The 24400-nt window shown below is 70.5% G+C and overlaps 5 protein-coding genes across 8 annotated transcripts; 2 read left to right on the forward strand and 3 right to left on the reverse strand.

Moving 5' to 3' along the window:
* Positions 1-219: 219 nt before the first annotated feature.
* Positions 220-1935, reverse strand: ARPC4 (actin related protein 2/3 complex subunit 4). The gene is made up of 6 exons (XM_067002926.1): positions 1773-1935; positions 1329-1447; positions 1138-1249; positions 962-1057; positions 648-818; positions 220-480 (listed from the first exon to the last, which is right to left on the reverse strand). The coding sequence occupies exons 1-6, from the start codon at positions 1773-1775 to the stop codon at positions 475-477; spliced, it is 507 nt and encodes a 168-aa protein (XP_066859027.1). The 5' UTR covers positions 1776-1935; the 3' UTR covers positions 220-474.
* A 396-nt stretch (positions 1936-2331) lies between these two features.
* TADA3 (transcriptional adaptor 3) lies at positions 2332-5691 on the forward strand. The gene is made up of 8 exons (XM_048074750.2): positions 2332-3192; positions 3278-3528; positions 3691-3796; positions 3995-4136; positions 4265-4368; positions 4465-4574; positions 4697-4882; positions 4968-5691. The coding sequence occupies exons 1-8, from the start codon at positions 2986-2988 to the stop codon at positions 5158-5160; spliced, it is 1299 nt and encodes a 432-aa protein (XP_047930707.1). The 5' UTR covers positions 2332-2985; the 3' UTR covers positions 5161-5691.
* A 438-nt stretch (positions 5692-6129) lies between these two features.
* Positions 6130-9406, forward strand: CAMK1 (calcium/calmodulin dependent protein kinase I). The gene is given in 11 exon segments (XM_067003248.1): positions 6130-6526; positions 7279-7410; positions 7638-7712; positions 7821-7959; positions 8063-8189; positions 8289-8364; positions 8451-8563; positions 8662-8740; positions 8851-8938; positions 9027-9140; positions 9142-9406. Coding segments are annotated over 11 exon segments (1059 nt in total). The 5' UTR covers positions 6130-6440; the 3' UTR covers positions 9172-9406.
* Positions 9407-9753: 347 nt separating this feature from the next.
* Positions 9754-12364, reverse strand: OGG1 (8-oxoguanine DNA glycosylase). Its single transcript, XM_067003249.1, has 8 exons — positions 12267-12364; positions 11404-11545; positions 11099-11331; positions 10845-11024; positions 10579-10757; positions 10363-10504; positions 10174-10223; positions 9754-10086 (listed from the first exon to the last, which is right to left on the reverse strand). Exons 2-8 carry the CDS (start codon positions 11511-11513, stop codon positions 9982-9984), a joined length of 999 nt encoding a protein of 332 aa, XP_066859350.1. The 5' UTR covers positions 11514-11545; positions 12267-12364; the 3' UTR covers positions 9754-9981.
* A 352-nt stretch (positions 12365-12716) lies between these two features.
* On the reverse strand, positions 12717-23971 carry BRPF1 (bromodomain and PHD finger containing 1). Of its 4 annotated transcripts, none has more exons than XM_067003214.1 (13): positions 23264-23971; positions 21280-22239; positions 19638-19794; positions 18403-18534; positions 17929-18075; positions 16664-16976; positions 15601-15912; positions 14243-14530; positions 14008-14155; positions 13597-13733; positions 13385-13503; positions 13064-13218; positions 12717-12921 (listed from the first exon to the last, which is right to left on the reverse strand). In XM_067003214.1, the coding sequence occupies exons 1-13, from the start codon at positions 23899-23901 to the stop codon at positions 12738-12740; spliced, it is 3690 nt and encodes a 1229-aa protein (XP_066859315.1). In that variant the 5' UTR covers positions 23902-23971; the 3' UTR covers positions 12717-12737. The 4 variants fall into 4 exon arrangements, with proteins under 4 accessions (XP_066859315.1, XP_066859317.1, XP_047925884.2 ...); XM_067003216.1 differs by having other exon boundaries at positions 17947-18075; positions 23264-23970; XM_048069927.2 differs by having other exon boundaries at positions 15601-15915; positions 23264-23970.
* Positions 23972-24400: the final 429 nt, after the last annotated feature.

Consider the following 24400-nt stretch of genomic DNA (forward strand, 5'->3'; position numbering starts at 1 on the left):
CCCAAAAGCCCTTGGTGCCCCCCTCATCCTCCCCCCAGCACCCACCCCGGTCCTGCCGCACCGCCGGGGTCGCCCCCGTTGTTTACCATTGCCATGGTGCCGCCCTCGGCCCCTCCCCCTTCCGTGGCCCCTCCCCCTTCTCCCTGAGGCCCCGCCCCGTGCCCCCCCCCTCCTTTAATTCCCCCCCACACCCCCAAAAATGACCGCAGGAGCCGCGGGTACAGCAAGTGACCCTTTAAAAAACACAACGCGACAGGACGGGGGGAGCGGGGCCGCCCGGCCCCACAACGCACAAGCCCGGGTCGCCCCCCACCGCGGCACCGCCCCGGCCAGCGAGGAGCAGGGGGGGGGCGCAGCCAGTGCCCCCCCCCCCGGGTCGGGGCCGCGGGGCTCGGCTCTCCTCCGCCGGAACGGGCGGCCCCGGCTGCGGGGCTCTGCACAGGCACCGGGAAGCCACGGAGTCGGCGGCACGGCCTAGAACTGCAAGGGGAGAGGAGGCGCGCGTCCGTCAGCTGCCCCCCCGCTCCTCAAAAAGGGGATAAATCGCCCCAAAATGCTGCCACGCCACCCCCCAGCCCAGATCCCGGCAGCGAGGGCTGCGCCGCCCCCCCCCGTGCCAGGACGAGGGCCCCGTGTGAGAGCCTCACGTTTTTGAGGAACTCCTCCGCCACGATGCGGGCCCTGGCGTTGACGGAGAGCTTCATCTCGCTGATCTCCTTGTCGATCTCCTCCATGAAATGGATCACGAAGTCCACCAGCTTGTGCTTGTACATCTGCTCCGTGTGGAAGTTGGTGATCAGGAAGCTGATGTCGTAGCCCTGCGGATGGAAGGAGCGGGCTGAGCACCCGGTGGGCACCCCCACGGCGGGCACCCCCACGTCCCGGCCCCGCGCTGGAAGCCCCCGGGGCACGGGGGGGTGGGGGAGCTGGAAGCCCCCCTCCTCTGCCCCCACCACATCACCTCCACGGGCTTCCTGCGCAGGATGAAGAAGTTCTCGGCCCTCATCATCATGAAGCGCATGAACTTGTGGCACAAAATCTTCTCGATTTCATCAGCCTGCGGAGAACAGAGGGCAGTGAAGCGAGGAGGCTGCCCAGCGCCGAGCCGAGCCGCCGGCCCGCCGCCCCCCCGCGCACCTGCTTGACGGCGATGCTGACGCGCACGGAGTTGATGGAGCCCTCGATGAGCACCTTCTCCTTCTCGTTCCTGCTGATGATGACGGGCTGCAGCAGGAGCTCCTTGCTGCTCCTGCGGGAGGGAAAGGTGCTCAGCACGGGGCGCAGCGACGTGCCCGGTGCAGGGGGGGGGGGGGGGGGCGCTGCCGTACCTGACCTCCACCTCGGGCTTGTTGTGGCGCTCCACCACCTGCGAGGAGAAGTTCTCCAGGCACAGCGCGGCCTGCAGCGTGGCACGCACCGCGTTCAGGTACGGGCGCAGCGTGGCGGTCTGCGGGGAACGGCGACGGCGGGCACCGGAACCGGAACCGGCATCAGCACCATCAGTATCAGCACCATCAGCATCGCCGCCGCCACCACCCCCTGTCCCGGCCCCGGCCCCGGCCCCGGCCCCCAATCCCGAACCCCGGTCCCGGCCCCGGTCACCGGCCCCGCCACCGCCTCCCCGGTGCCGCTCCCAGACCCCGCTCCCGGTCCCGCTCCCGGTCCCGCTCCCGGTCCCGCTCCCGGTCCCGCTCCCGGGTACCAGCCCCGCCGTCCATCCCCGGTCCCAGCCCCGGCCCCGCCGCCCGGCCCCCGCCCCGGCCCCGCCGCACCATGGTGGCAGCTCCGCTCCGCTCCGCTCGGTTCCGCTCCGCTCCCGGGAGGCGGAAGTGGCCGCTCTCCTCTTCCGGGATGCGCGGGAGCTCCCACTGAGGAGGGAGGGGGGAGGCGAGAGGATCCCCCTCCCCGCCCAGAGCGCAGTCACCGGCCAAAGGGCCCTACTTTATAGCCCAGGGCATATAAAAGTTTTCAGATGGATCCCGGCGGGGATATCGGGGAACGCGGCGGCAGCAGCCCATGAAGGCCGCTCGTCCCCCTCCCGCCCCCCCCTCTCCCCGCGGCGCTTGGTACGCTCCTGTCAGCGCTTCCATATTAGGGCAGGCAGACAGCGCGCGGGCCTGGCCAATGGGCGGCGGGCGCTGGGCGCGGCCTGGCCAATGGGGGGCGGGGGGCGGGGCGGCGCGGCGCGGCCGACGGGGGCCGGAAGGGGGCGAGCGGCCTAGGCCTGGCCCGGCCCCCGCGGCGCCGCCGCCGCCCGCCCGCGCCCCGGGCCTGCCCCCGGCCTGCCCCGCCCCGGCCTCCCCGCAGCGCCCCGGAGCCCCCGGTGCCCGCCCCCCGGTGCCACAGAGCCCCCTCCCCGCCCCCATCCCTTCCCTCCGGTTCTCTCCGATTCCCCGGTGACCCCCCCCGGTACCCTCCGGTGATCCCCCGGCACCCTCCCGGTGCTTCCCGGTACCGCCCTCGTGTCCTCCGGTGCCTCCCCGGTGCCTCCCGGCGCCTCCCGGTAGCCCTCCGACGACCCCCGGTGCCTCCCGGTAGCCCCCGGTGCCTCCCGGTGCACCCCCGACGACCCCCGGTGCCCCCCGGTACCCGTCGATCCCTCCCGGTGCACTTCCGTTCCCCCCGGTCCCTCCCGGTGCCTTCCCGTTATCCCCCCGGTGCCCGACGGTTCCCCTCGGTGCCTGCTGGTAACCCTCTGACGACCCCCGGTGCCTCCCGGTAGCCCCCGTTCCCTCCCTGTACCCCCCCGGTATCCCCCGGTCCCTCCCAGTGCCCCCCGGTACCCCGCGTTCCCTCCTCGTGTCCCCCCCGGTACCCCTCGTTCCCTTCCGGTGCACCTCAGGTCCTCCCCGGTCCCTCCCGGTGCCTTCCCGTTATCCCCCCGGGGCTCCCCGGTCCCCCCCGGGTGGTCCCTCGGTGCCCCCCACGGTGCTCCCGGTATCCCCTCGGTGCCCCCCTGGCGGTGCCGCCGCCGCCCCCGCCGCCATGAGCGAGCTGAAGGACTGCCCGCTGCAGTTCCACGACTTCAAGTCGGTGGACCACGTGAAGGTGTGCCCGCGCTACACGGCCGTGCTGGCCCGCTCCGAGGACGACGGCATCGGCATCGAGGAGCTGGACACGCTGCAGCTGGAGCTGGAGACGCTGCTCTCCTCCGCCAGCCGCCGCCTCCGCATCCTGGAGGCCGAGACGCAGGTGCGGGACGGTCCCCGAGGTCCCCGTCCCCCCCGGCACGCGGTGCCCTGACCGGGGGCGGGCTGGGGGTCGCTCTCTTTTCCAGATCCTGACGGACTGGCAGGACAAGAAGGGCGACCGGCGGTTCCTGAAGCTGAGCAAGGAGCACGATGTGGGGCCCTCCGTCAAGCACGGGAAGCCCAAGAAGCAGAAGCTGGAGGGGAAAGGGGGGCACGGCACGGGGCCCGGCCCCGGGCGGCCCAAATCCAAGAACCTGCAGCCCAAGATCCAGGAATACGAGTTCCAGGACGACCCCATCGAAGCGCCCCGCATTCCCAAAAACGACGCCCCAAACAGGTGCGGGGGGAGCGGGGGCAGCGCTGGGATCCCCGCTTCCTTCCCTGCAGCGCCCGGCCGGAGAGCTGCCTTCACCCCGCGGGGGGAGAAGCCCCCTGGGGAGCCAGGTGCCGCAGTGTCCCCGCAGCCGTCCCTCATTGCCCGTCCCCTCCGTCCTCGCAGGTTCTGGGCCTCGGTGGAGCCGTACTGCGCCGACCTCACCAACGAGGAAGTCAGAGTCCTGGAGGAGCTGCTCAAGCCGCCCGAGGACGAGGCTGAGCATTACAAGGTGGGGAGCTCCGGGGCCCCCCCGCTCCATCTGTCCCTCATCCGCTCTCCTGTCCCCTCTCCCCGTTCGTCGCCAGGCCGTGCAGTCCCGCAGCGCACGAGGAACCCCTCCTTATCCTCGCCAGCCCCTCAGCCCCTCCCCAGCGGCCGGAGGGGCCGCGAGCCCCGTGCTGAGCGTGCCCCCCGCCTGTCCCCGCAGATCCCTCCCCTGGGGAAGCACTACTCGCAGCGCTGGGCGCAGGAGGACCTGCTGGAGGAGCAGAAGGACGGGGCCCGGGCTGCAGCCGCTGCCGACAAGAAGAAGGGCGTCCTGGGGCCGCTCACCGAGCTGGACACCAAAGGTGCCTTTGTCCCCGCCTGGCGCAACGGGCTGGGGGCTGTGGGGAGAGACTGGGGGACCGGCACCCGGCTTCTGCAGAGCCAGAGCTGCCTCTGCCCTGCTGCTGATTATCGTTTTCCCCCCTCGCAGACGTCGATGCCCTGCTGAAGAAGTCGGAGGCCCAGCACGAGCAGCCCGAGGATGGGTGTCCCTTCGGGCCCCTGACGCAGCGTCTCCTGCAGGCCCTGGTGGAGGTGAGGGGGCTCGGGGCTGCGCGGCGGCCCCGCGGGGTGGCGCGGCTGCGGCTGGGCGAGCTGTGACCCCTCCCTCCCCCGCGCCCCGCTCTCTAGGAGAACATCATTTCCCCCGTGGAGGACTCCCCCATCCCCGAGATCGCCGGCAAGGACTCGGGAGCTGACGGCGCCGGCACTTCTCCCCGCAGCCAGAACAAGCCCTTCAGGTGAGCGCCTCGCTGGCCGCGGAGCTGGGCGCGGGGCTTCCGCGGCCCGAAGCGGACGGAAGGCGGGTACCAGCGCGCCGTGGCCGTGCCCGCGCTCAGCGCCCGCGCTCTGCCCCTCGCAGCGTCCCGCACACCAAGTCCCTGGAGGGGCGGATCAAGGAGGAGCTGGTGGCGCAGGGCCTGCTCGAGTCGGAGGACCGGCCCGCCGAGGACTCGGAGGACGAGGTCCTGGCCGAGCTGCGCAAGAGGCAGGCGGAGCTGAAGGCGCTGAGTGCCCACAACCGCGCCAAGAAGCACGAGCTGCTGCGGTGAGCGCGGGCAGGGCCGGGACGGGCGCGTGGGGGCCGGCAGCGGGCAGGGACTGACCCCCCCGCCCCCCTCCCGTGTCCCCAGGCTGGCCAAGGAGGAGCTGCACCGGCAGGAGCTGCGGCAGCGCGTCCGCATGGCCGACAACGAGGTGATGGACGCCTTCCGCAAGATCATGGCGGCCCGGCAGAAGAAGCGCACCCCCACCAAGAAGGAGAAGGACCAGGCCTGGAAGACGCTGAAGGAGCGCGAGAGCATCCTCAAGCTGCTGGACGGTTAGCGGGGCGCTCGGCACGGCACCCCGCGCGGGCGGCGGACTGTCACAGAGCCCGCGGGGACGAGGAGGTGCCCCTGTCCCGGCCCTGCGGGGTCCCGGCGTGCCCACGCTGCGCCCGGCGTCACCCGGGGGCTGGGGACAGAGGGGGGGTGAGCGCAGCGTGCCACCCAGCGCCGCGACGTCCCGCTGGGGGGCTGCGTCCTGCTCCGTGCCCTGCTCAGCTGCTGCCTGCTGCCACCGCTCCGGGCTGTGGGGCCGGGGCTGGGGCGCGGAGGTGACACACGGGGACCCAGCGTCCCGGGGGGGGGGACACAGCCCCCTGGTGGCTTCTGCGCCCGCGGTTATTCGGGTGCCTGGCCTCCGAGGGACAGATGAGGCAGCTCCCACGGCCACGCCGCCTCCCGCAGCACCCAGCTCTGCGTGGGCACGAGTGGGAGCTGCCCGCGGGGCTGTGGGGACACGGGGGGGTGGCGGTGTCACCGGGGGAGGGGGGCGGATTTGGGGAGGGGGCGCGGCGGGCTCGGGCTGTACCTGCGGTTTGTGCGCGCGGGCAATAAAAGGAGGCCGGCAGGAGTGGTGTGCTTCTGGGGGGGGGGGCTGGGGACACGCGTGGGTGGGGGGCAGGCCGGGGGGGGGCGTGGCGTGTCCCCCATCCCCCGTGGGGTGCGTCCCCCGTGGGGGGTCCCCCATTCCCCGTGGGGTGTCCCCGCTGCAGGGTGTCCCCCCGCGGGTATCCCCCCCGTGTCCCCGCAGCCGCCCCCCCCAGCCCGCGGTCACGCGTGGGCGCCCCACCCGCGGCCTCCCATTGGCCGGGCGCGGGCTGGCCCCGCCCCTCCCGTGACGTCAGGGCCGCCCGGCGCGCCGGGCCGGGAGCTGCCGCCGCCGCCGCTCCGCTCCGCGCGGGGCCGGGGCCGGGGCCGGGGCCGTCGGTAAGGGCGGGCGGGGGCGGCGGGGCCGCGCGTGGGGATCCCCCCCCCCCCCCCCCCGTCCTCCTCCCACGCGGGATCTGCGCGGGCAGGGCCCCGAGCCCGCGCGGGGAGCAGCAGCCGCGCCCCGGGCAGCTCCGGTGCGGTGCCCACGCGGGACCGGGAGCGCGCGGGGACCGTCCCCGGCAGCCGCTGTCCCCGCGTGCCCGCGCCCTGACACCCGTCACACCCGGTGCCACGTCCCGTGGGGGTCCCAGCACCGAGTCACCGAGCCCGGGGGGGTCGCAGCCCCGGTGTCACCCGGTGCCACCCGCGGGGCCACCCCGCCGCCGCCGTGCCCCGCAGGCCCAGGCCACCATGCCGCTGGGGCGGGACGGGCCCGGCTGGAAGAAGCGGACCGAGGACATCCGTCGCATCTACGACTTCCGAGAGGTCCTGGGCACGTGAGTCGCAGGCTGGCACCGGAGCCGGCACCGCCGCCACCAACCCCGGCCGGGCGGCAGCGTGGAACCGTGCCAGCTCAAATATTGGCACGGGGCGGGTGCCACCGCCGCGGGACGGCACCTGCGGGGCTGGGCTGGGGGCACGGGGACGGGCGGGGGACAGATGGGGGACGTGGTGCTGCCCGCCCCGTGGTGCCGTGCCGCACCGTGCCCCCCGGCCGAGGGTGCCGTCCCGGCGGGTCCCCGTCCCCCGAGGGGCACACGCCGTGGCACCCGGCGCTGCCCGGGTGCCGTAAGGCTCTTAGGGTGGATTACCGGGTTAATTACAGAAGGGATTAGGGCCCGGCAGCACCAGCGCCCTGCCCTCCACCTGCCCCACCTGGGCACCTCCATGGCACCCTGGATCCCCCTGAGGAGGGGGGGGGGGGGGGGGGCGTGTGGCCGGGGTGTCCCCCCTCTGTGGGGCTGTCCCCGGGGCCGCTGTCCCCTCCCAGCCTTGGGAAGGGGACGAGCAGCGGGGGGGGGGGGGGGGGGGTTATGGGGTGCCCCGAGCACCCCGGCACCCTCGGGCCCCGCGTCCCACGGCCCGGCCGTCCCAGCGGGCGGCTGCCGCTCGCCTTTCTCCTATAAATAGCCGGACTTTCTGCCTGTCGCCATGGCAATGGCAGCGCGGCGCCTCCGGCGGCGCCCCCCCCACCCCGACTCCGTCCAACCCCCCCCCCCCCCAGCTCACCCCTCTCCTCCCGCACCAGGGGGGCCTTCTCCGAGGTGGTCCTGGCGGAGGAGAAGGCGACCCAGAAGCTGGTGGCCATCAAGTGCATCGCCAAGAAGGCGCTGGAGGGGAAGGAGGCCGGCCTGGAGAACGAGATCGCCGTCCTGCACAAGTAGGGATGGCGATGGCGGGATGGGGGGGGGGGGGACGGACGGACATACACACACCTCGTGCTGCCCCCCCGGCACCCATCACCGCGGGGCGTTATCAGCATGCCCGAAATAGCCCGGCACGCGGTGCCCTGCAGGGCCTGCTCCCTGCCAGCCTGTAGGCTTTGGGGGGGGGGGGGGGGCAGGTCCCGACCCATCTCACCCCCCCCCTTATTACCCCCCCCAACAGGATCAAGCACCCCAACATCGTGGCCTTGGATGACATCTACGAGAGCAGCAGCCACCTCTACCTCATCATGCAGCTGTGAGTGCCGGGACGGGGACGGGGGGGGGACGGGGGTCCGGGGGGCTGCCCCCCCCCCCCCACAGACACACACAGGGGAAGGGCTGACGGCGCCGCGCGGCCCCGCAGGGTGTCGGGGGGGGAGCTCTTCGACCGCATCGTGGAGAAGGGCTTCTACACCGAGCGCGACGCCAGCGCCCTGATCCGGCAGATCCTGGATGCCGTCAGGTACCTGCACGACATGGGCATCGTGCACCGCGACCTGAAGGTGAGCGGCTGGGGGGGGGGGAGGGGGGGACAGCGGGACCGGAGCTGGCCGGGGGGGGGGGAGCGTCCCCGGTGCCACCCGTCCCTGCCGCCCCCTCCCGCAGCCCGAGAACCTGCTGTACTACAGCCTGGAGGAGGACTCCAAGATCATGATCAGCGACTTTGGGCTCTCCAAGATCGAGGGCTGCGGCAGCGTCATGTCCACCGCCTGCGGGACCCCCGGCTACGTGGGTGAGCCCCCTGGGGCTGCGGGGCTCCCTGTGGTGCCGTTCTGGGGACCCCCCCCCCCACCCCGGGGACCCCCCCACCCACCCCCCCTCTCTCCCCCAGCCCCCGAGGTGCTGGCGCAGAAGCCCTACAGCAAGGCAGTGGATTGCTGGTCCATCGGGGTCATCGCCTACATCCTGTGAGTGTCCCCCCCCCCCATCCTGCTGGGGCTGCCCCGGGGCTGCCGAGCCCCCCCGTCCCGCTATGTCGTGCCCCCCCCCCCAGGCTCTGCGGGTACCCCCCGTTCTACGACGAGAACGACGCCAAGCTCTTCGAGCAGATCCTGCGGGCCGAGTACGAGTTCGACTCGCCCTACTGGGACGACATCTCGGACTCGGGTGAGCCGGGGGGGGGCCAGGCACAGTGGCCGGGGCAGGCTGGGGGGGGGGGGACGACACATGAGGTGGGCTCACAGCTGCTTTGTGCCCCCCCCCAGCCAAAGACTTCATCCGGCACTTGATGGAGAAGGACCCCAAAAAGCGCTTCACGTGCGAGCAAGCCCTACAGCACCCCTGGTAAGGAGCTGGGGGGGGGGGGGGTCTCCTCCCAAGACTCACTCCCCGGGCTGAGCTGCCCCCCCCAAAGCTTTAGCCCCCCCCCCCCCGCTGATCCCCCCCCACCCCAGGATCGCCGGGGACACGGCCCTGGACAAGAACATCCACCAGTCGGTGAGCGAGCAGATCAAGAAGAACTTTGCTAAGAGCAAGTGGAAGGTGAGCGCGGGCCGGGGGGTGGTTCTGGGGGGGGGGGGGGGCACACAGCGGTGCCGGGGCGCGGTGACGGACGCCGTGCGGTCGGCAGCAAGCCTTCAACGCCACGGCCGTGGTGCGGCACATGAGGAAGCTGCAGCTGGGAACCAGCCAGGAGGGCCCCGGGCAGCCGACGCTGAGCAGCCCCTGCCACGGCCAGCGCCTGGGGGGGGGGCTCCAGCAACGGTGAGCCCTGACGCCCCCCCCCCCAATCCTCGTCCCACACCCCCACGGGTCTGGGGGTGCCGCCAGGCTCTCACCCCGCGTTCCCCCCCCCCACCACCACCACCAGCAGGGTCAGACTGCGAGCGGGCGCCGGCGAACAGAACCCCCCGGGTGCCCCCCCGCTGAGGGCCTGGCCCCCGCCCGCACAGCTCGGCGCTGGGGGGCTGGGGGGGCACAGCTGGATGGGGCAGGGTGTTTGGGGGGGGGTCCGTGTGGGTCCTGTCCCCAACACAGGCTGTGGTGCTGAGGGAGGGGGTGCCTGGCCTCACAGACCCCAAATACCCCCCCCCCCCATCTGCTCCTTTTTTGGGGCAGAACCGTGGGGGGGGGCACCCTGCCCTGCTCCCAGCCGGCCCCAGGAGGGAGCCCCTTTTTTTTTGGGGGGGGCACGGGGGGGCTGCCCCCTGCAGGCCTGGAGCCGAGGTCTGCACGGGGTGGGGGCAGCTCCCAGGAGCACCCCCAGGCGGGGGGGGGGGGGGGGGGGCTCCAGCCGGGCCCTCTCCCTCCCTCCCCACTCTGCCCCCCCCCCCCCCCCCCAGCATGTTCCAGGCGCGTTTTCCAAATGGATGTTTCTATTTTATTGCTTGTAATAAAGGAAACAGGCGAAAGCCGCCCAGCTCGGCTCGGCCCCCCTGGGGCCAGCAGCTCCCTCGGCGCCAGCGGCTCCCCGGGCGCGCAGCGGGTGGGGGACAGCCACGGCGCTGCCCCTGGCCCCCCCTTAGGGCCGTGTGCCCCCCCCCTTAGGGCTTTGTGATTCCCCCTTAGGGCTTCGTGACCCCCTTTTAGGGCTTTTCGTCCCCGCAGCTCTCCCGGCCCCGGCCCCTCCTGGCCCGCTTCCCGCTGCCGGCCGCATCCTGCCCCTTGTGGAGGGCGGCGCAGAACAGGACCTGGGGAGGGGGGAAAGGCGCTGGGTGGGCACAGCCTGGGGGGGCAAACGGCTTTGGGGGGGGGGGGCAGCACGGCGGGGTACTCACTGCCTGCGCCCAGCCCGCGTAGGGTCCCCACAGCCCACGGAAGAAGTCTCCTGCAGGGAGATTGGAGCCAGCCACGGGGGGTGGGGGGGCTCAGCCCGTGCCCCCCCCTCCAAGCCCTGGTTGGGGGGGGCTCAGGGAAGGGGCTGCGGCTCCGCAATGCAGGGCCGAGCGCCGGTTTTGGGGCCTCACCGATCTCCTGGTGCACGCGGGCGGTCAGGGAGCGCGCGCCCTCCGCGGCCCCGTAGTGCTGCCGCGCCATGCGCCAGACGTGGGTGTCCACGGGCACCGCCTCCGCCTTGTCCAGCGCCATCAGGCACACGCAGTCGGCCACCTGCCGCGTGCAGCCGCCGTCAGCCCCGCCGCCGCCGCCTCGTCCCCCGTCCCCGTCCCCGTGCCGGCACCCACCTTGGTCCCCACGCCCGGCAGGGCGCACAGCACCCTCCTGGCCTCGGCGTAGGGCTCGGCGCGCAGGCGGCGCAGCCCCTCGGCGCCCAGCCCCTCGGCGATGGCCCGCGCGCTGCCGCTCACGTACTTGGCCCGGTAGCCGAAGCCCAGCGCCCGCAGCTTGGCCTCGGCGTCGCTGCCTGCGAGGGGACAGCGGGGCCGTGGGCCGGGGACCCCAACCCGGGCAGGAGGAGGGCGTCGTGGGGAGGGAGGGGGGGGCCGCGGACCTGCCAGCGCCGCCGGGGAGGGGAAGGCGTGGAAGGGCCGCGCGCCCAGCTGGCAGAGCCGGCGGCCGAAGGCCTGGCAGAGGCGCTCGATCATGGCAGCGATGCGGGCGACGTGGTTGTTGGAGGTGCAGATGAAGGAGAGCAGGCACTCCACCGGGTCCTGCCGCAGCACCCGCACCCCTACGGGACGGATGGGGTCAGGGGGGGGGCGGCCCGGTGGGTGCCACCGCCGCCACCCTACGGGGTTGTCCCACCTGGGAAGTCGCCGGCCACCCTACGGAAGTGGGGGTCGGCCGCCCCCCAGGCGCGGTAGAGGGCCGGCAGCCCCACGTCCAGCTGGAAGTAGTCCCGCAGGATCCCGTCGGTGTCGGGGCCGGGCGGCTCCTCGCCGTACACCGTGTACCACAGCCGGTCCCGCTCCTGCACCAGCGTCCAGACGCGGGCGCCCAGCACGCCCGTCCAGGCACCGGGGCTGCTCTCCCGCCACCTGCCAGGCACCGGGCGTCGGGCCGGGCCCCGCGGCCCCCGGTAGCCCCCCCGTAGCCCCCCGTGGGCTCACCGGAACGTCTGCCCTGAGGACAGCACCAGGTCCAGGCGCAGCTCGGCCGTCGGGCAGCGCAGCGAGCGCCACAGGGCCGGGCAGGCGGAGGGGGCGTCCCGCAGCGCCATGGGGGTGCAGGGGGGGGGACGGCGGCGCCCCTCTGCCCGTGGAGGCAGCGGGGTCAGGCGATGCCTCAACACCCGCATCTACCCTGCGGCGTGTCCCCCTCCCTCTCTGCCCCCTCCCTGTAGTGCAGTGCCCCCAGCCCCCCCAGCCTGGCTCCCCAGACCCCCCAGACCCCCATTTTTCCCTCCCAGACCCCCCCATTTTTCCCTCCCAGACCCCCCCCAATCCCCATTTTTCCCTCCCAGACCCCCCCCCAATCCCCATTTTTCCCTCCCAGACCCCCCCCCCAATCCCCATTTTCCCCCAGACTCCCCCATCCCCAATTCCTCCCCCCAGCCCCGCAATGCCCCCAGCACTCCCTCTCCCACCCTGGCCCCCCCAGCCCCCCCAGCCCCCCATTCTTCCCCCCCGGCCCCCCCAATCCCCAATTCCTCACCCCAGCCCCCCCCAACCCCCCAGCACCCCCCCCCCCCCCCGGCCCCACAGCCCCCCCAGACCCTCCTCAGTCCCCCCCAATCCCAATTCCTCCCCCCCCCCCAGGCCCCCCAATCCCAATTCTTCCCCCCCAGCCCCCAATCCCAATTCCTCCCCCCCCAGCCATCAATCCCAATTCTCCCCTCCCCCCCCAGCCCCCAATCCCAATTCTTCCTCCCCCCCAGGCCCCCCATCCCTCCCCTCCCAGCCCCCAATCCCCCCAGCACTCCCCCCAACAGACCCCCCCCCCAGTGCCCCCCCGCCCCCCGAGCCTCCCCCACCATAGAGTTGCCCCCCCCGGCGCGCAGAGCGCCCTCCCCTCGGCGCCGCTCTGCCCCGCTTCCGGCCTCTCGCTGGCCCAACCCCGGAAGCGGCTGGGTCCCGGTGCCCCCCCCCCCCCCGGCCCCGTTCCCCCCCCCCCAGCACGACCCGACGGCATTTCTGGTTGTTTTTGTGGTTCCTTTCCTCCAAAATAATAAATTACAAACACGTCCCGGCGCCGGGGCCGCCCCCCCGGGGGAATAATTTAAAGGGGCAGGGCTGTACAGTATTTACAGCCCCGCCGGCACCGGGGTGGGGGGGGGGAGGGCACGGGGAAGGGGGGGGGGGGAGCCCCGGGCCTGCCCCCCCCCCTCCCCCCCCCCCCCCCCCGTTTTCCCGGTGCGGCGCAGTCCAGCTGCGGCGGGCCCGGTGCGGCGGGACGGCGGTGGCTGTTTTTTTTTTTTTGGGGGGGGGGGGGGGGGGGGTCGGGGTCAGTCGCTGTCGCTGGAGTCGCTGCTCTGCTCGCCCTGCACCTTGTTGCGGTGCTGCATGGCGCGGTGGTAGGCGATCTGCACCGACTTGCGGATGTTGGACTTGCGGCCCTCCAGCATCTTCTCCTTGTCCAGGTCCTGGTTGACGCCCAGGGGCACCAGCTTCGTGCGGGGCAGCCACTGCCTGCGGGGAGCCGGCGGGCGCCTCGTTTGAGGGTTACGGGCGGCCGCGTGCCACCCCCACCGGTATATTTCACCCCCCCGCCCCGGATTTCCCTTACCGGCACCCCCCCGCCCTAACCCCGCGCCCCCCGCCCGGGCCTCACCAAGTGCGCTTGTTGTCGAAGAAGAGGACGAGGTAGAGGTGCTCCCGCGCTTCCTGAGTCATCTGCTCGCCCAGCTTCAGCACCTCCAGGGGGGGCACGGGGATGGGGACGCCGTGGTGGAACATGCCCTCCCGCGGCATCTTGGGGTCGATGATCTGGCGGGGGGCAGCGGATGGAGCTCTGACACAGGGAGCCCTGACCCCTGCCAGCCCCATTCCTTGGGGAAGTTGTAATCCCACCTCCCCCCCGCCCCGCTGACTGCCCCCAGACCCGTCTCGGTGCCAGGGTAAGATTTTGGGAGGCACGGGCAGCCGCACTCACCAGCGCCGGGTAGGACGGGTACCCCCGGCACTTGGCCCACACCAGATCCAGGGCGTCCAGGGAAGAGTCCTCGTCCTCGGAGAGCCACCCCGCGCCGCGGCCGATGCCCTTCCGCACCACTGCGCCAAGAGAAGGGGGAGAGGGGCCTCAGCTGCGCCCCTCCCGCGCGATGGCGGGCGTCAGGCGCGGCGCTGGAAGCTGCTGGTACTTACTGCTGTGCCCCACGCCTCGCCCGGCGCCCACCGAGTAGGATTCGTTCTCCGTCCCCGACGTGTCCTCGCTGCTGTCCTCGGGGAAGTTGACGCGGGAGAAGGAGGGCTTCCCCCGGCCCTGCTTTGAGGGCGTTGTGCTGAGAGAGGGAGCAGAGCCGTTAGCAGCGGTCACGCTTCCAGAGGGCCACCCGGGTGGCTCAGAGAGCTCTACGAGCCAGCCCCAGGAGCTCAGCACAGCTACAGCAGGCAGCCAGGCATCATCCTGCCCAGGCTGGGCCCCCAGCCCCCTGTACCTGGGAGCAGAGGCCACAATTACGGGCGCTGTCCCCAGGGAAAGGCGCAGGTGGGCTCACACGCCTTGCCACACGGCTCAGCCGCCCGCTGGCACCCAGGGGCATCAGGGTGAGGTACCTGGTGCGGTCCGAGGCAGCGCTGCTGCTGCTGCTGCTGCTGGACTCGGAGTCGGAGCTGCTCCGAGGGAGGTTACAGTCGTTCCGGTACACCAGGAAGCTCTTCTTCACCGGCTGGTTCCCGCTGCTGAAGCCATTGGCGGGCAGGTCTGCGAGAAAGAACGGCCCAGGAGGGCGTTACGAGGGCGCAGCGCCCTGTGACAGCCTTCCCCCGGGGCCGCGGCTGCCGCGCTCACCCATGGGAGCGTCCTCCGTGGACTTGTCGCTGTCGCTGTCGGAGCTGGAGCTGGGGCGGGGGCTTCGCCCTCGCTTCCTCTGCCGCTGGGAGGACCCCATCATGGGGAGCTGCGGGGGGCCGATGGGGCTGTTGCCGTGGCCGGGAGCGATCTGGCTGTCTCGGTTCTTCGGAGGACGTCCCGGACGTTTTGGGGGTCCTGCAGTTTTAGGGTTCTTCTTGGAAAAGAGCACTGAGGTCCTCCTGCCCACTTCGTGTGCCGGGGTGGAAGAAGAATTGGGGCCCAGACCTGGAGCGGGGAGGAGAAGGCATCAATCAGCCGCAGCCCGCGGGACCTGACAGGGGACACGTGGCAGCGGCAGAAAGGACAAGATGCGTGTCTCGGGAACTGTCTCACAGGATCTTCAGTCCTAAGCTTCACCGTGCCTGCCCTGAGGGCCAAACCGGTCTGCTGGGAGTAAAACCCAAGTGGGGCCACCAGAGAACACCCGGCGCAGACGCCCTCATTTTTCACGGGCAGCGAGGCCCCGCTGCAGCCTCGCAATGCAGACTCTGGACGCTGCTTGCACAAGAAGCTGCTGTTCCCAGCGCCTCGGGGAGCAGGACGCCAAGGCGACAAACGCCCGGTGACACCTCCCAGCTCTGCCTGGGGACCCCGCGAGGCGGCGCCGTTGCCGTGCTCTCCCAGGAGGGCAGCTCAGCACCTGCCAGCACCAGCTCCCGGGAGCAGGGCGCCGCCGCTGGCGCTCAGCTCCCAGCCCTGGCAGGGTGTTTGGGGCTCGGCCGTCAGCGGCGAGGCCGACGTGGCAGGGCCTGGCCTCAGGAGGAACCCATCTCGCACCTCCCGGCGGGGCATCGCGTGCCACAAGGCTCAGTGACAGCCAGTCCCTCCGCCACACACAGAAGCTCACCAGGTGAGCGCCGAGCACCACGCACACATCCCTGCGGGTGCTCCCAAAGCGGGAGGTGGCCGCCTTTGCCTTCCCCTCCCCGCCGTGGGCAGGGCTGACGACAAAACACCCAGCGGGGCTCGGATCCCCCACCGGGAAGCACCAGCAGGGAGCCCGGGGATGTGCACAGACGCTGCACGCCACAGGGATTTGGGGCCACCGCCGCCATGGGGTGCCCTGCGGGACACACGGGACTCCCCCACGGGGTGGGATAAAAGGGAACCCTCCCGGGAGGCGACTTGCCCTGCTTCTGAGGAGGAGCTACGGGCAAGGCTTGTGTGTGGAGCTGCCTGCACGGCCCTCCTGCCCTGGGAGGCACCTGGAGGGCCGCCGCTCCACCAGCCCGCCTGCCCAGAGGTGTTTCCCTGCGGTTCCCCGGGAACCAGCGGCATTGTGGAGGGAGCGGTACCTTTGCCAGTCTCCTGGCTGCTGCTCTCCTCGGCGGCGCTGTCTGTCTGCAGGTCCTTCTCGCAGGGGTTGTGCGACTGCAGGACGCCCCTGGCGGAGGAGCTGTGCCGCTCCAGCCCGTCTCGGCCCAGGTCCCGGGGGTGAGCAAGCTTTCGCCGCAGGACCGTGATCTCCTTCTTGATCATCTTGGCCCGGCGGGACCGTCCTACGCTCTGCTTGCCCGCGTTGACCTCATCCAGCCGCTCGAGCAAGATCTTCAGCTGCTCCTCCAGGGGCAGGTGCTTCTGGTTCTCCGAGAGCAGCAGCCGCACGTCTTCTGGGGGCACAAAGAGGAGCAGATGGATGAAAGAGATCGGGAACTCCTTGGAGACCCTTTGTGTGGAAGGGCATGGGGCTCCCCCACAGGAGGGAGATAGCGTACGTGGTACAAACACCTGTGAGCACAGAAGGTTACCCTCAGAGACCCAGAGAAGGAGCCCTGGTGGAAGCAAACCGATTGGGATTGGGGAAGGCGGGCTGATCAGCAGCATGGGGAATACTAGGGTTCTCATCAGCTGGGGCAAGGGCTCAGCAGAAAAACAACGGGATTGTAACAGGGTGCAGCAGGAACACCAGAGCCAAAGTGACCCTGAAGCTTTAGAGAGCAGGGAAGTTTGACTGTCTGTGCCCCCGCTTCATGCCCAGCCCTTTGCCCAGGGAGAAGAGGACCCTAAAAGGGCCCTTCTCAGGTGAGTTATTCTGGTGGTGGTCCCCACTGCCCAGCAGGGACGAGCAAAATTACAGTCACGGAGCCGGCAGGAGCTCGCTGTGTCAGCCAGCAAAGCCCGCAGGTAGGGAGAGCAGGGAGGGAGGAGCAGGCACACCGACCAGAGGGGGTCGGCACCCAAGGCTGCACCCAGCAGGAGCCTCAGCAGCTCACCGGGGGGCTGCTTCCAGCCAAGAGCAGGAAGAGGAACCGAGGGACGGGCCTGGGAGAGGCGGCAAGAACAGCCCCCAGGCGCCCGAGTGCTGCGGGCTGAGCCCCGAGCAGCCCCCGTACCCCAGGACGGGCGCTGAGTACCCACCGTCGTCGACATCCTGCACCTGAGGCTCCTCCACAGCCACGCAGTGAGGGAAGTGCATGCCTGTCTCAAAGTCAATGCCCATCTTCTCCGCCTGCCGGCGAGCCTGCCGCAGAACCGCGCCCCCCTGCTCCCGCAGCCGGACGGCTGCCCGGTAGAAGATCGTGTCTTTGGCATTGTATTTCAAACAGTTGTTGATGATCAGGTTGAAATCCTCCTCGAAGTCGTCGAAGTTCAGGTAGCGGTAGGCCTCCAGGTTTTGTTTCATTGTCTGAAAATCCATCGGCTTCTTGATGTGGTCCAGGTAGTCCGGGACCTGCAGGAGAAAACGGCCCGGGGTTAGAGCCCGCCGCCCTCTGCCAGCAATTCCTGCTCCAAGAAAACAGTTGTTAGAGGAATCAGGCATCGCGCCCTGGTGCCCTGCCCCAGCACACATCTGGAAACGCCACCTGCCTGCACAGCTGGAGGGGCGGCAAAACCTCCAGGCTACGCGGTCCGGGTGCTGCACTCAGCCCCTGAGGGCAGACAGGCACTCGGAAGCGTTTTTAAGGCTCCGGAGCACAGGGCAGCATCCCTTCCTCTCCGGGCAGCGGGCTGCGGGAATCCAGAACGCGACGAGGCGTCCCCACGGGGAGGAGCCCCAAGCGCAACCCCCGGGGGTGAGGGTGGAGGACACGTGGAGCAGAACGGCCCAGGTGGCAGCGATGGCTGCGGGTGGGAGCACGCGGCGCGGACACCCCCGTGCCGACCCGCTGCCAGAGCTGCGCAGCGCCAGCGCCCCCCTCCCGCCTCCCCAGGCAGGGAAAAAAAATCAACGACGCGCTCAGAAATCACTCCCCTTGCCCCCAGCGGTGACAATCCGGGGGTCAAACCCATTTCTGCGCCGTGCTCACCCTGTCCCCCAGCAAAAGCCTTCTCAGGACGGGTAAGAGCACGCCGCCTGCCCGGGGCCCGAGCTCTGGCACTGCCTTTCCCAGGCACGAGCCCCTGACGTGCCGCTGACACCGGGGAGTCACCAGCGACACGCGCAGAGGAGCTGAGCGCCGCGCTCCCGGCCAGCGGCGGCTGCCAGCCCAGCTGCCGGGCGTTTGGCTGACCCAGGGGGGCAGTGCCACACACGTCCCCCTGGCGGGAGCGGTGCCAGGAGGGGCAAGCCAGCAGCAGGCTGCCCAGGGGCGCTTCCGGAGCACAGCCCCCCGTGGGCAGCCCGTGGCACGAGCAAGGGACAAGTTTGAGTGAAGTAGAAAGCTGGGGGAGGGGGTTCTTACTTCGTAGATTTCTGTTACCTCAGACAGAGGGACCGGCTCGCTGAAGATGTTGCCCGTGTCTTTCTCCTGCAGCTGCTCGAGCGTCTTGCGGAGGAGGATGAGGAAGGGCGTGAGCTGCATTTCCAGCGCCACCTGCTGCACTTTGATCTGAAACAGAGCGACGCGGCACCACTGAGCGCCCCTCGCAGGGACGGTGCCACCTCTCCCCGCTGCTGCTGCACGAGGCCGCCCTCCTCCAGCAGGACCCCGCAGGGGCACCGCCCGCGCCTCCCCTCCGGCCCCGGCCCCCGCGCTCCCCACGCCAGCCTTGCGCAGCAGCCGCCGTCGTGCAGAGCTGCCGGGGCAGGGCACAGCGCACCCCAGGGGACCCCGCGCCCGCCGTGCGGCTGGCAGAGGGCACCCGACCCGCGCCCCGGGGAGCCCCCGCTCACGCCCGCCCCCGGCAGCGCCCCGGGGAGGGCAGCCGACCGTTACCGTCTCTCTCTTGAGCTTCTCCCGCTTGCGAATCAGCTCCACCAGCAAGCGCGCGCGCTCGAGGTCATGGCGGAGGCGCTGCCATGACTTCAGCTGCTCCTTCAGGGCCCAGTTCTTATCCTCAGTGTCTCTCTGCGGGAACACCGGAGACCGTGAGCCCAGAGGAGAAGAGTTCCCGTCTCCACCTCCCCGGCTGCCTGCGAGGGCTCTTCCCCAGCGCAGGGGGCCGGCACGCCGGCTGTCTCAGTAAGGCTCCCACCCCTCTGGTTGTGCGGGTGGCTCACTGAAACGGTCCAGCTGCTGGCCACAGCTCAACACCTGCTCCCTGCTCACTGTCCTAAGGGCTGTTAGGATGCCGGAAGGTGGACGCGAGAACCTCTGGAAACGCTCTGCCTAACGCACCCAAGTGCGGGCAGCTGCCCAGGACCACAGACCAACACCGGGGTCTGGGCAGCTGCTCCCAGCCCCAGCGAAGGGCACCGGGGCAAAACGGGAATGCGGCTCTGGTTACCTTCGCTTCTGGGGCGTCACAAAATGCCGGCTTTTATTCTGCTGCTGTAGCCAAAGACGAGCAGAAGCTGTTTCAACCCCTCTCCAGCAAATAAAAAAGAGAGGGGGCAAAGGCAGGAGAAACCTCCGCCTGATCACGGTCTTCAGGAGGGCTTAGAAAGACTCAGATGGGGAGCCAGAAGAAAAATCGTCCTCTGGCACGAGAGACTTCACATCTGCAAAGCACTGACTAACGGCTGAGGCAGACAGCGTGCTGGAAGCTGCACCCGCAGGGAGCGTTCCTGCAGTGACCCCAGGAACTGTGAGGCCTTGCTTTTGTCCAGACTACGTCCGGAGCTCAGCGGCCTTCCCCCTTGCTGCCCACCGACACGGCAGCCTCGGGTTAGAGCCGCTTCCGCCACGTTTGTCCCAGCTGCCGGCCGCACGCGGGCGGGAGAAGCGAGCTAGCTCCCGTGCACAGCGGGGCAGGCCTCCCTTCCCGTGGCAGCCGGCCAAAGGCGTCTCCGCCTGGCAAAACTCTGAGCGCTGAGAGCGGAGGGGAAGGTGAAGCAGCGAGAGCAGGCAGCTGGGGCTTGCCCCTTCCTCATCCAGGAGGTGGAGCTCCTGCCTCTAGCCCCCTCCTGAGCCCCGCAGGCGCCGCATGCAGCAGAGGCTTGGAGCCCGCAGCTCCGGAGGCGCGGAAGCACACGCGGATGCCCCTCAGCACCCCAAAACGCAGCCCTCACCTGATCGCAGTTCCTCTGCGACTGCAGGTGCGTCTGGAGGCGGCGCAGCAGGGGGACGCCGTTGCGGGACTGCCTCTTCAGAGTCCAGTAGCTGTGCAGCCTCTGCATGAACTGGCTCTTCCTCTGGATGGTTAAACGGTTGGTAATCTTGCTGAGCCTGAAGGAGGGGCACAAACCACAGAGCCCGTCAGCGAGGCAAATCTGGCTGCTGCAGAAGCCTCCACCGGGGAAACGCAGTGGCGAGGCCACCCGTGAGCTCCTCGGGCCGAGGGCGCCCTCGTACGGGGCAGGAATCCCTGCGTGCCCACGGAGCGCGGGGCAGCAGCACACCCAAGAGGGCTGCAGAGGACACCAGCAGGCGCCCAGCCTCCCCTCTCCTACACACACTTTTCCTTCCTCCCCCCACAGCTCCGGGGCCCGTCAGCAGCTGGGCCTTTAGCAGCTCCCCGCGGCCCCCCCACGGCCGTCCCGAAGCTGTGATTCACCCGGCTCATTATGCTGGCACCGCGAGGCCACCCAAGATGACAAAGGCCCTATTCAGGCGGCACCAGACGAGCGGCGGAGCCCCCGAGGAGCCTGCGGTGTGAACGGGCCCGAGGAGGGGAGGGCAGGCTCGGGCAGAACAGAGCTTGCTGCTGCAGATAATGAAGGGCTCCCCCAAACAGCCCAGACGCAAAACAAAAGGGGTTTTCCTGCTCTACAACGGCACAGAGCCTGAAGCGACTGGGACAGCGCCTTCCACCAGCGCTGGCCAGATCCCTGCTGCCGGGGGCGGAGGTGAGGACCCCGTGCCTCCACGTCCCGCAGGGCCAGCTCTTCCCGTGGGGTGGCCCCACCTGCGTCGGCCTCAGCCGAGAGCAGCCCCGCTGGCCGCGCTCGGCTCCCGCAGGAAGGCATTTGGCATCCTGGCAGCGGCCCTTCGAAGATTAATTAATCCCAACAGGAAGGCCTGGGGTGAGGCGAACAGCTTCCATCTCGGTGCGGGCTCGCTGCGAGCACGCCGGCAGCAGCGAGAGCCTCCAGCCAGCCTGGCAGCGCATCCACACCCGAGAAGAGAGGCGCTGCTCAGAGAGCAAACCCCGGGCGAGCGAGGCTACCGTACGGTTAGCACACGAGCAGGCGGCGGCACGAAGCCACCAGCCCCGCAGCAGCGACCTGCCCGTGCACGTCGCCAGAACTCCTCCCGCCGAGCGAAACCACGGCGCCTGCCCGCTGCCCTCCTGCCCCGCAGGAGCCCCACGGAGGTCTGGAGGGTGCTGGGCTCCTGCTGGGGGGCGGCCCCGCACCCCGACGGCTGCATTGAGGGGGCCGCGGGCCCACAGGGGTGGCTCCGACACGGCCACCCAAAGAACTCTGCTCCACAGGAGGGGAGATCTGGGAGCCCCCATCTGCTTCCTGACGCCTCCGGCCACGCTCGGGCGCTGACGTTAAAGCAGCAGTGTCTATTTCCTGCCCTCCTCCGCGGGGCCGCGCACCTCAGCGCTCCTCCGCGGGACCGCCGGAGGAAACCACGAGCAGCCCCGGGGAAGGAGGTGCAAAGCCCAGTGTGAAAACGGCAGCGCCCGTGCACCACGGGACGGAGACACCGAGAGAGGGAGAAGCCGCCCCGCAGCTCAGGGAGGGCAGCGGCAGCGGGTGGTACCTGTGGGGGGGGATGCAGGGGACAGAAACCACGGGTGCCGCCGCTCGCTTCTCCGCTAGGATCTTCCGCGCCTTCTTCATTTTGATCCTAGACTTGGCCTTCGCCTTTTTCACCTTCTCGGAGCTCCAGCCCTTGCCCTCCTCCTCCTCCTCCTCGTCCTCCTCCTCCCCTTCGCTGTGGGACAGCGCGGGGAGCCTGCGCACTGAGCCCGGGGGCGTGTGGATGTCGCAGTAGGCGGTTTTGCGCACGCTGAAGGAGGTCCCGTTGGCTCCCGTCTCGCGGACGGGCTCCATCTTCATGTAGAGCCCGGCCTGCTGGGCGCAGGTGACGTGGAAAGCGGTGTAGCAGTTGGCCTTGTGACACTGGATGCAAGCCCCGGAGCCGCGCTGCTTGCAGATGTAGCAGGTCAGCTTCCACCGCGCGGGCGGGATGTGCTCGATGCTGTCTATGGGCTCCAGGAAGACCGTGTTGGCGAAGCACACCTCGGGGATCCAGAGGGCGCACACCACGTGCGCCCAGCGCCCGTCGTCCGTCTGCTTGAAGGCGCCGCCCTTGTTGGGGCACAGGGCGCAGTCCACGGCTCGCGAGGGCGACTGCAGGCACCTCCTGCAGAGCCACTGTCCCTCGGGGATGTAGGGCACCCCGTAGCACTCCTGGTGCACGGCCAGGTTGCACATGTCGCAGAAGAGGATGACGTTGCTGTTCTGGCACTCGCCGTCGTTGCAGATGCAGCACACGGCGTCCTCGTCCACCAGGGCGTTCGGGTCGCCCTTGTTGTGGCTCTCGAAGTAGGACTCCTTCTCCAGCCTGTCCATCAGGTACTCGAAGATCTCCTGGGGGATGGGGCTGACGCCTTCCGTCTTCCGCCGCTCGTTCATGATGTCCAGCCAGATGTAGTCCTCCTCGTCCATGTCGTACTCCACCTCCTCGTCCAGCTCCTCCGCCGACTTCTCGATGTACCTGGAGGGGGACAGCACGAGAGGGTGAGGGCACGGCCGGTGAGGGAACGTTTACGCGTTCCAGCCAAGCCTTACGCCAGGGAAAACACAACGGGGGTGTGCAGACACAGGAGGTGGTGCAACCGCCGAGCAGCGTGGCAACCACAGCGCCCTTGGCACAAGGCAGCTGGGCGTTCAGGCACGATAACGAGTCGCGGGCCTTGGAGACTCATCAGCGCAAGGCGGGAGCCACCAAGAAGGTACCAGATACTCTGGAGACGGCGACCTCGCTCCCCAGACACAACAGCGCCGGCCCTGCTGGCAAACAGGGCCAGAGGGCGCAGGGTTCCTCTAAATCCGGCCACCCGGCCGCTGCCAGCCGCAGGCGAGGGGAGGACCTGGAGGGAAACGAGCTGGGAGCCCCCGTTTTGCTCCAGCAGCCGGCACGCAGCACCACGTCAGACGCCACCGCAGGCACGTTGCGGGGAGCTCGCTCCCTTTTCCCACACAAAGCAGCGTTATTGTTCTGGGACGCCAGGTTCTCAGGCAGCGCGGTGGCTGGGAGGGCAGAGGCGGCCGTGGGAGCGTTACTTTGGTGCTCAGAGTTAGCGCTCTGCTTATTTTGGGTCACGAAACTTACCCACGGGGCGCAGAGCTACCAAAACCCACAGGGCAATAAGGTTACGTTAAGCCCGCAAACGCACATCTTACAGGGAAGCCTCAGCGCTGGGGGACTCCAGCGGATCTGGGGGCCTCCGAAGAAGGCAGAAGGATGCTTTCCTTCATAGAGTTGTACCAGCAAGGAAAGCACGGCGCGACCAAACTGCTGGCGAGTGGCTAGGAAGTGACCATAAGCTCTGCGGGCATCGGGACCCCCCACAAGCAGAGCGCTGTGAGTCCAGAGCCACAGCCAGCCCCAACGGCACCCCAAAGGCGTGTGGGGACACCAGCCACCCGCAAACCGCCCCCGGGAGCGGCGCAACCTTCCCGGGGGCCCAGGCCCTGCCTTGAGGCCCCCTGGGGTCTCCTCGCCCCCCGGTCCGTACCTGTAGTAGGAGGTGGGTCGCGGCGGGGCGTCGGGGGTGTCCTGCTCCAGCTCGCGGTACACCACCTCGGGCAGCTTGGGGGCGGCGCCGGCCGAGGCGTTGTGGTGGTGGTGGTGGTGGTGGTGGTGGTTGGCGTCCTTGCGCTTCTCCTTGTTCTTGTGCTTGCCCGCCTTGGGCGCGGCGGAGGCGGCGGCGGCGGCGGCGGGCTGCCCCTCGGCGTTCTCCTTGTTGCTCCCGCTCTCGGGCGCCTCGTCGGGAGCCTCGTCGTCCTCGGACACCACGTCCAGGTTGTCGAAGATGCTGATGCGGTGCACGCGGCCGTGCAGGTCCACCTCCACCATGCGCTGGGCCTGGGCGTAGGTCATCACCTCGCGGCCGGGGGACTGCGAGGGCTCGGAGGGGCTGGGGGAGCGCTTGTTGGCGGCGCGGGCCTGGCGCCCCTTCTTCTTGTGCTTGCGCGGCGGGGCGTGAGGCGGCGGCGGCGGCGGCGGGTGCTCGTGGTCATAGTGGTAGAGGTGGTACTCGATGCCGCTGTAGCTCTTGTAGATCTTGCGGCACGAGCCCACCGGGCACTCGTAGGGCGGCTTGGTGGCCCGCAGGTTGTGGCAGAACGTCTTCACGTCGAAGTCCACGCCCATGGCGCCGCGCGGGGGGCTCTCCCCTCACGGGCCCGCCGCCCCCCCCCCCCCCAACCACCACCCCCCGGCGGCTGCCGCTGCCCCCCGGGCCCGCAACAATGGAGGCGGCGGCGGCGCCAGGCGCGGGGCGGCCGCTGGGTAAAGGCGGCGGCGGGGCGGCGGCCGCACTTTCGGCGCGGCCGCGGGGCGGTGCGAGGGGGAAGAGGGGAGATCGCGGACGGGGAGGGCCGGGGAAGGTGGGGGGGGGAGGGGGAGGTGTGGTGGTTTTTTGTTTTTTTTTTAGGGGGCGACGCGGGGCTCGGCGGGGAGGAGGGGGGGAGAGGCGAATCTGCGGGAGGAGGGGGTGAGGTGCGCGGCGCGGGGGGGCGGGGCCGGGGCCGGGGCCGGGGCCGGGGCCGGGGGGGGTGCGCGGCCGGCAGCGCGCGGCGGGCACCGGGCGGGGCGGGGCGGGAAGGGAGACACCGGGAGGGGACGGGAAGCACCGGCACCGGGACCTACC

This window comes from Anser cygnoides, chromosome 10, assembly GCF_040182565.1.
Source record: "Anser cygnoides isolate HZ-2024a breed goose chromosome 10, Taihu_goose_T2T_genome, whole genome shotgun sequence".
In the NCBI taxonomy this organism is placed as follows: Eukaryota; Metazoa; Chordata; class Aves; order Anseriformes; family Anatidae; genus Anser; species Anser cygnoides.

Coding starts and splice junctions, on each gene's coding strand:
- ARPC4 (XM_067002926.1), bottom strand. Junction 1,250..1,328: donor AAGCCCGAGGTGGAGGTCAG/GTACGGCAGCGC, acceptor TCCCTCCCGCAG/GAGCAGCAAGGAGCTCCTGC. Junction 819..961: donor TGCGCAGGAAGCCCGTGGAG/GTGATGTGGTGG, acceptor TTCCATCCGCAG/GGCTACGACATCAGCTTCCT.
- BRPF1 (XM_048069927.2), bottom strand. CDS start 23,901: ATGGGCGTGGACTTCGACGTGAAGACGTTCTGCCACAACCTGCGGGCC. Junction 22,240..23,263: donor CGACCCACCTCCTACTACAG/GTACGGACCGGG, acceptor GTCCCCCTCCAG/GTACATCGAGAAGTCGGCGG. Junction 12,922..13,063: donor TTCGACAACAAGCGCACTTG/GTGAGGCCCGGG, acceptor GGCTCCCCGCAG/GCAGTGGCTGCCCCGCACGA.
- OGG1 (XM_067003249.1), bottom strand. CDS start 11,513: ATGGCGCTGCGGGACGCCCCCTCCGCCTGCCCGGCCCTGTGGCGCTCG. Junction 11,332..11,403: donor TCCTCAGGGCAGACGTTCCG/GTGAGCCCACGG, acceptor GGTGCCTGGCAG/GTGGCGGGAGAGCAGCCCCG. Junction 11,025..11,098: donor GGTGGCCGGCGACTTCCCAG/GTGGGACAACCC, acceptor TCCGTCCCGTAG/GGGTGCGGGTGCTGCGGCAG.
- TADA3 (XM_048074750.2), top strand. CDS start 2,986: ATGAGCGAGCTGAAGGACTGCCCGCTGCAGTTCCACGACTTCAAGTCG. Junction 3,797..3,994: donor ACGAGGCTGAGCATTACAAG/GTGGGGAGCTCC, acceptor CTGTCCCCGCAG/ATCCCTCCCCTGGGGAAGCA. Junction 4,369..4,464: donor TCCTGCAGGCCCTGGTGGAG/GTGAGGGGGCTC, acceptor CCCGCTCTCTAG/GAGAACATCATTTCCCCCGT.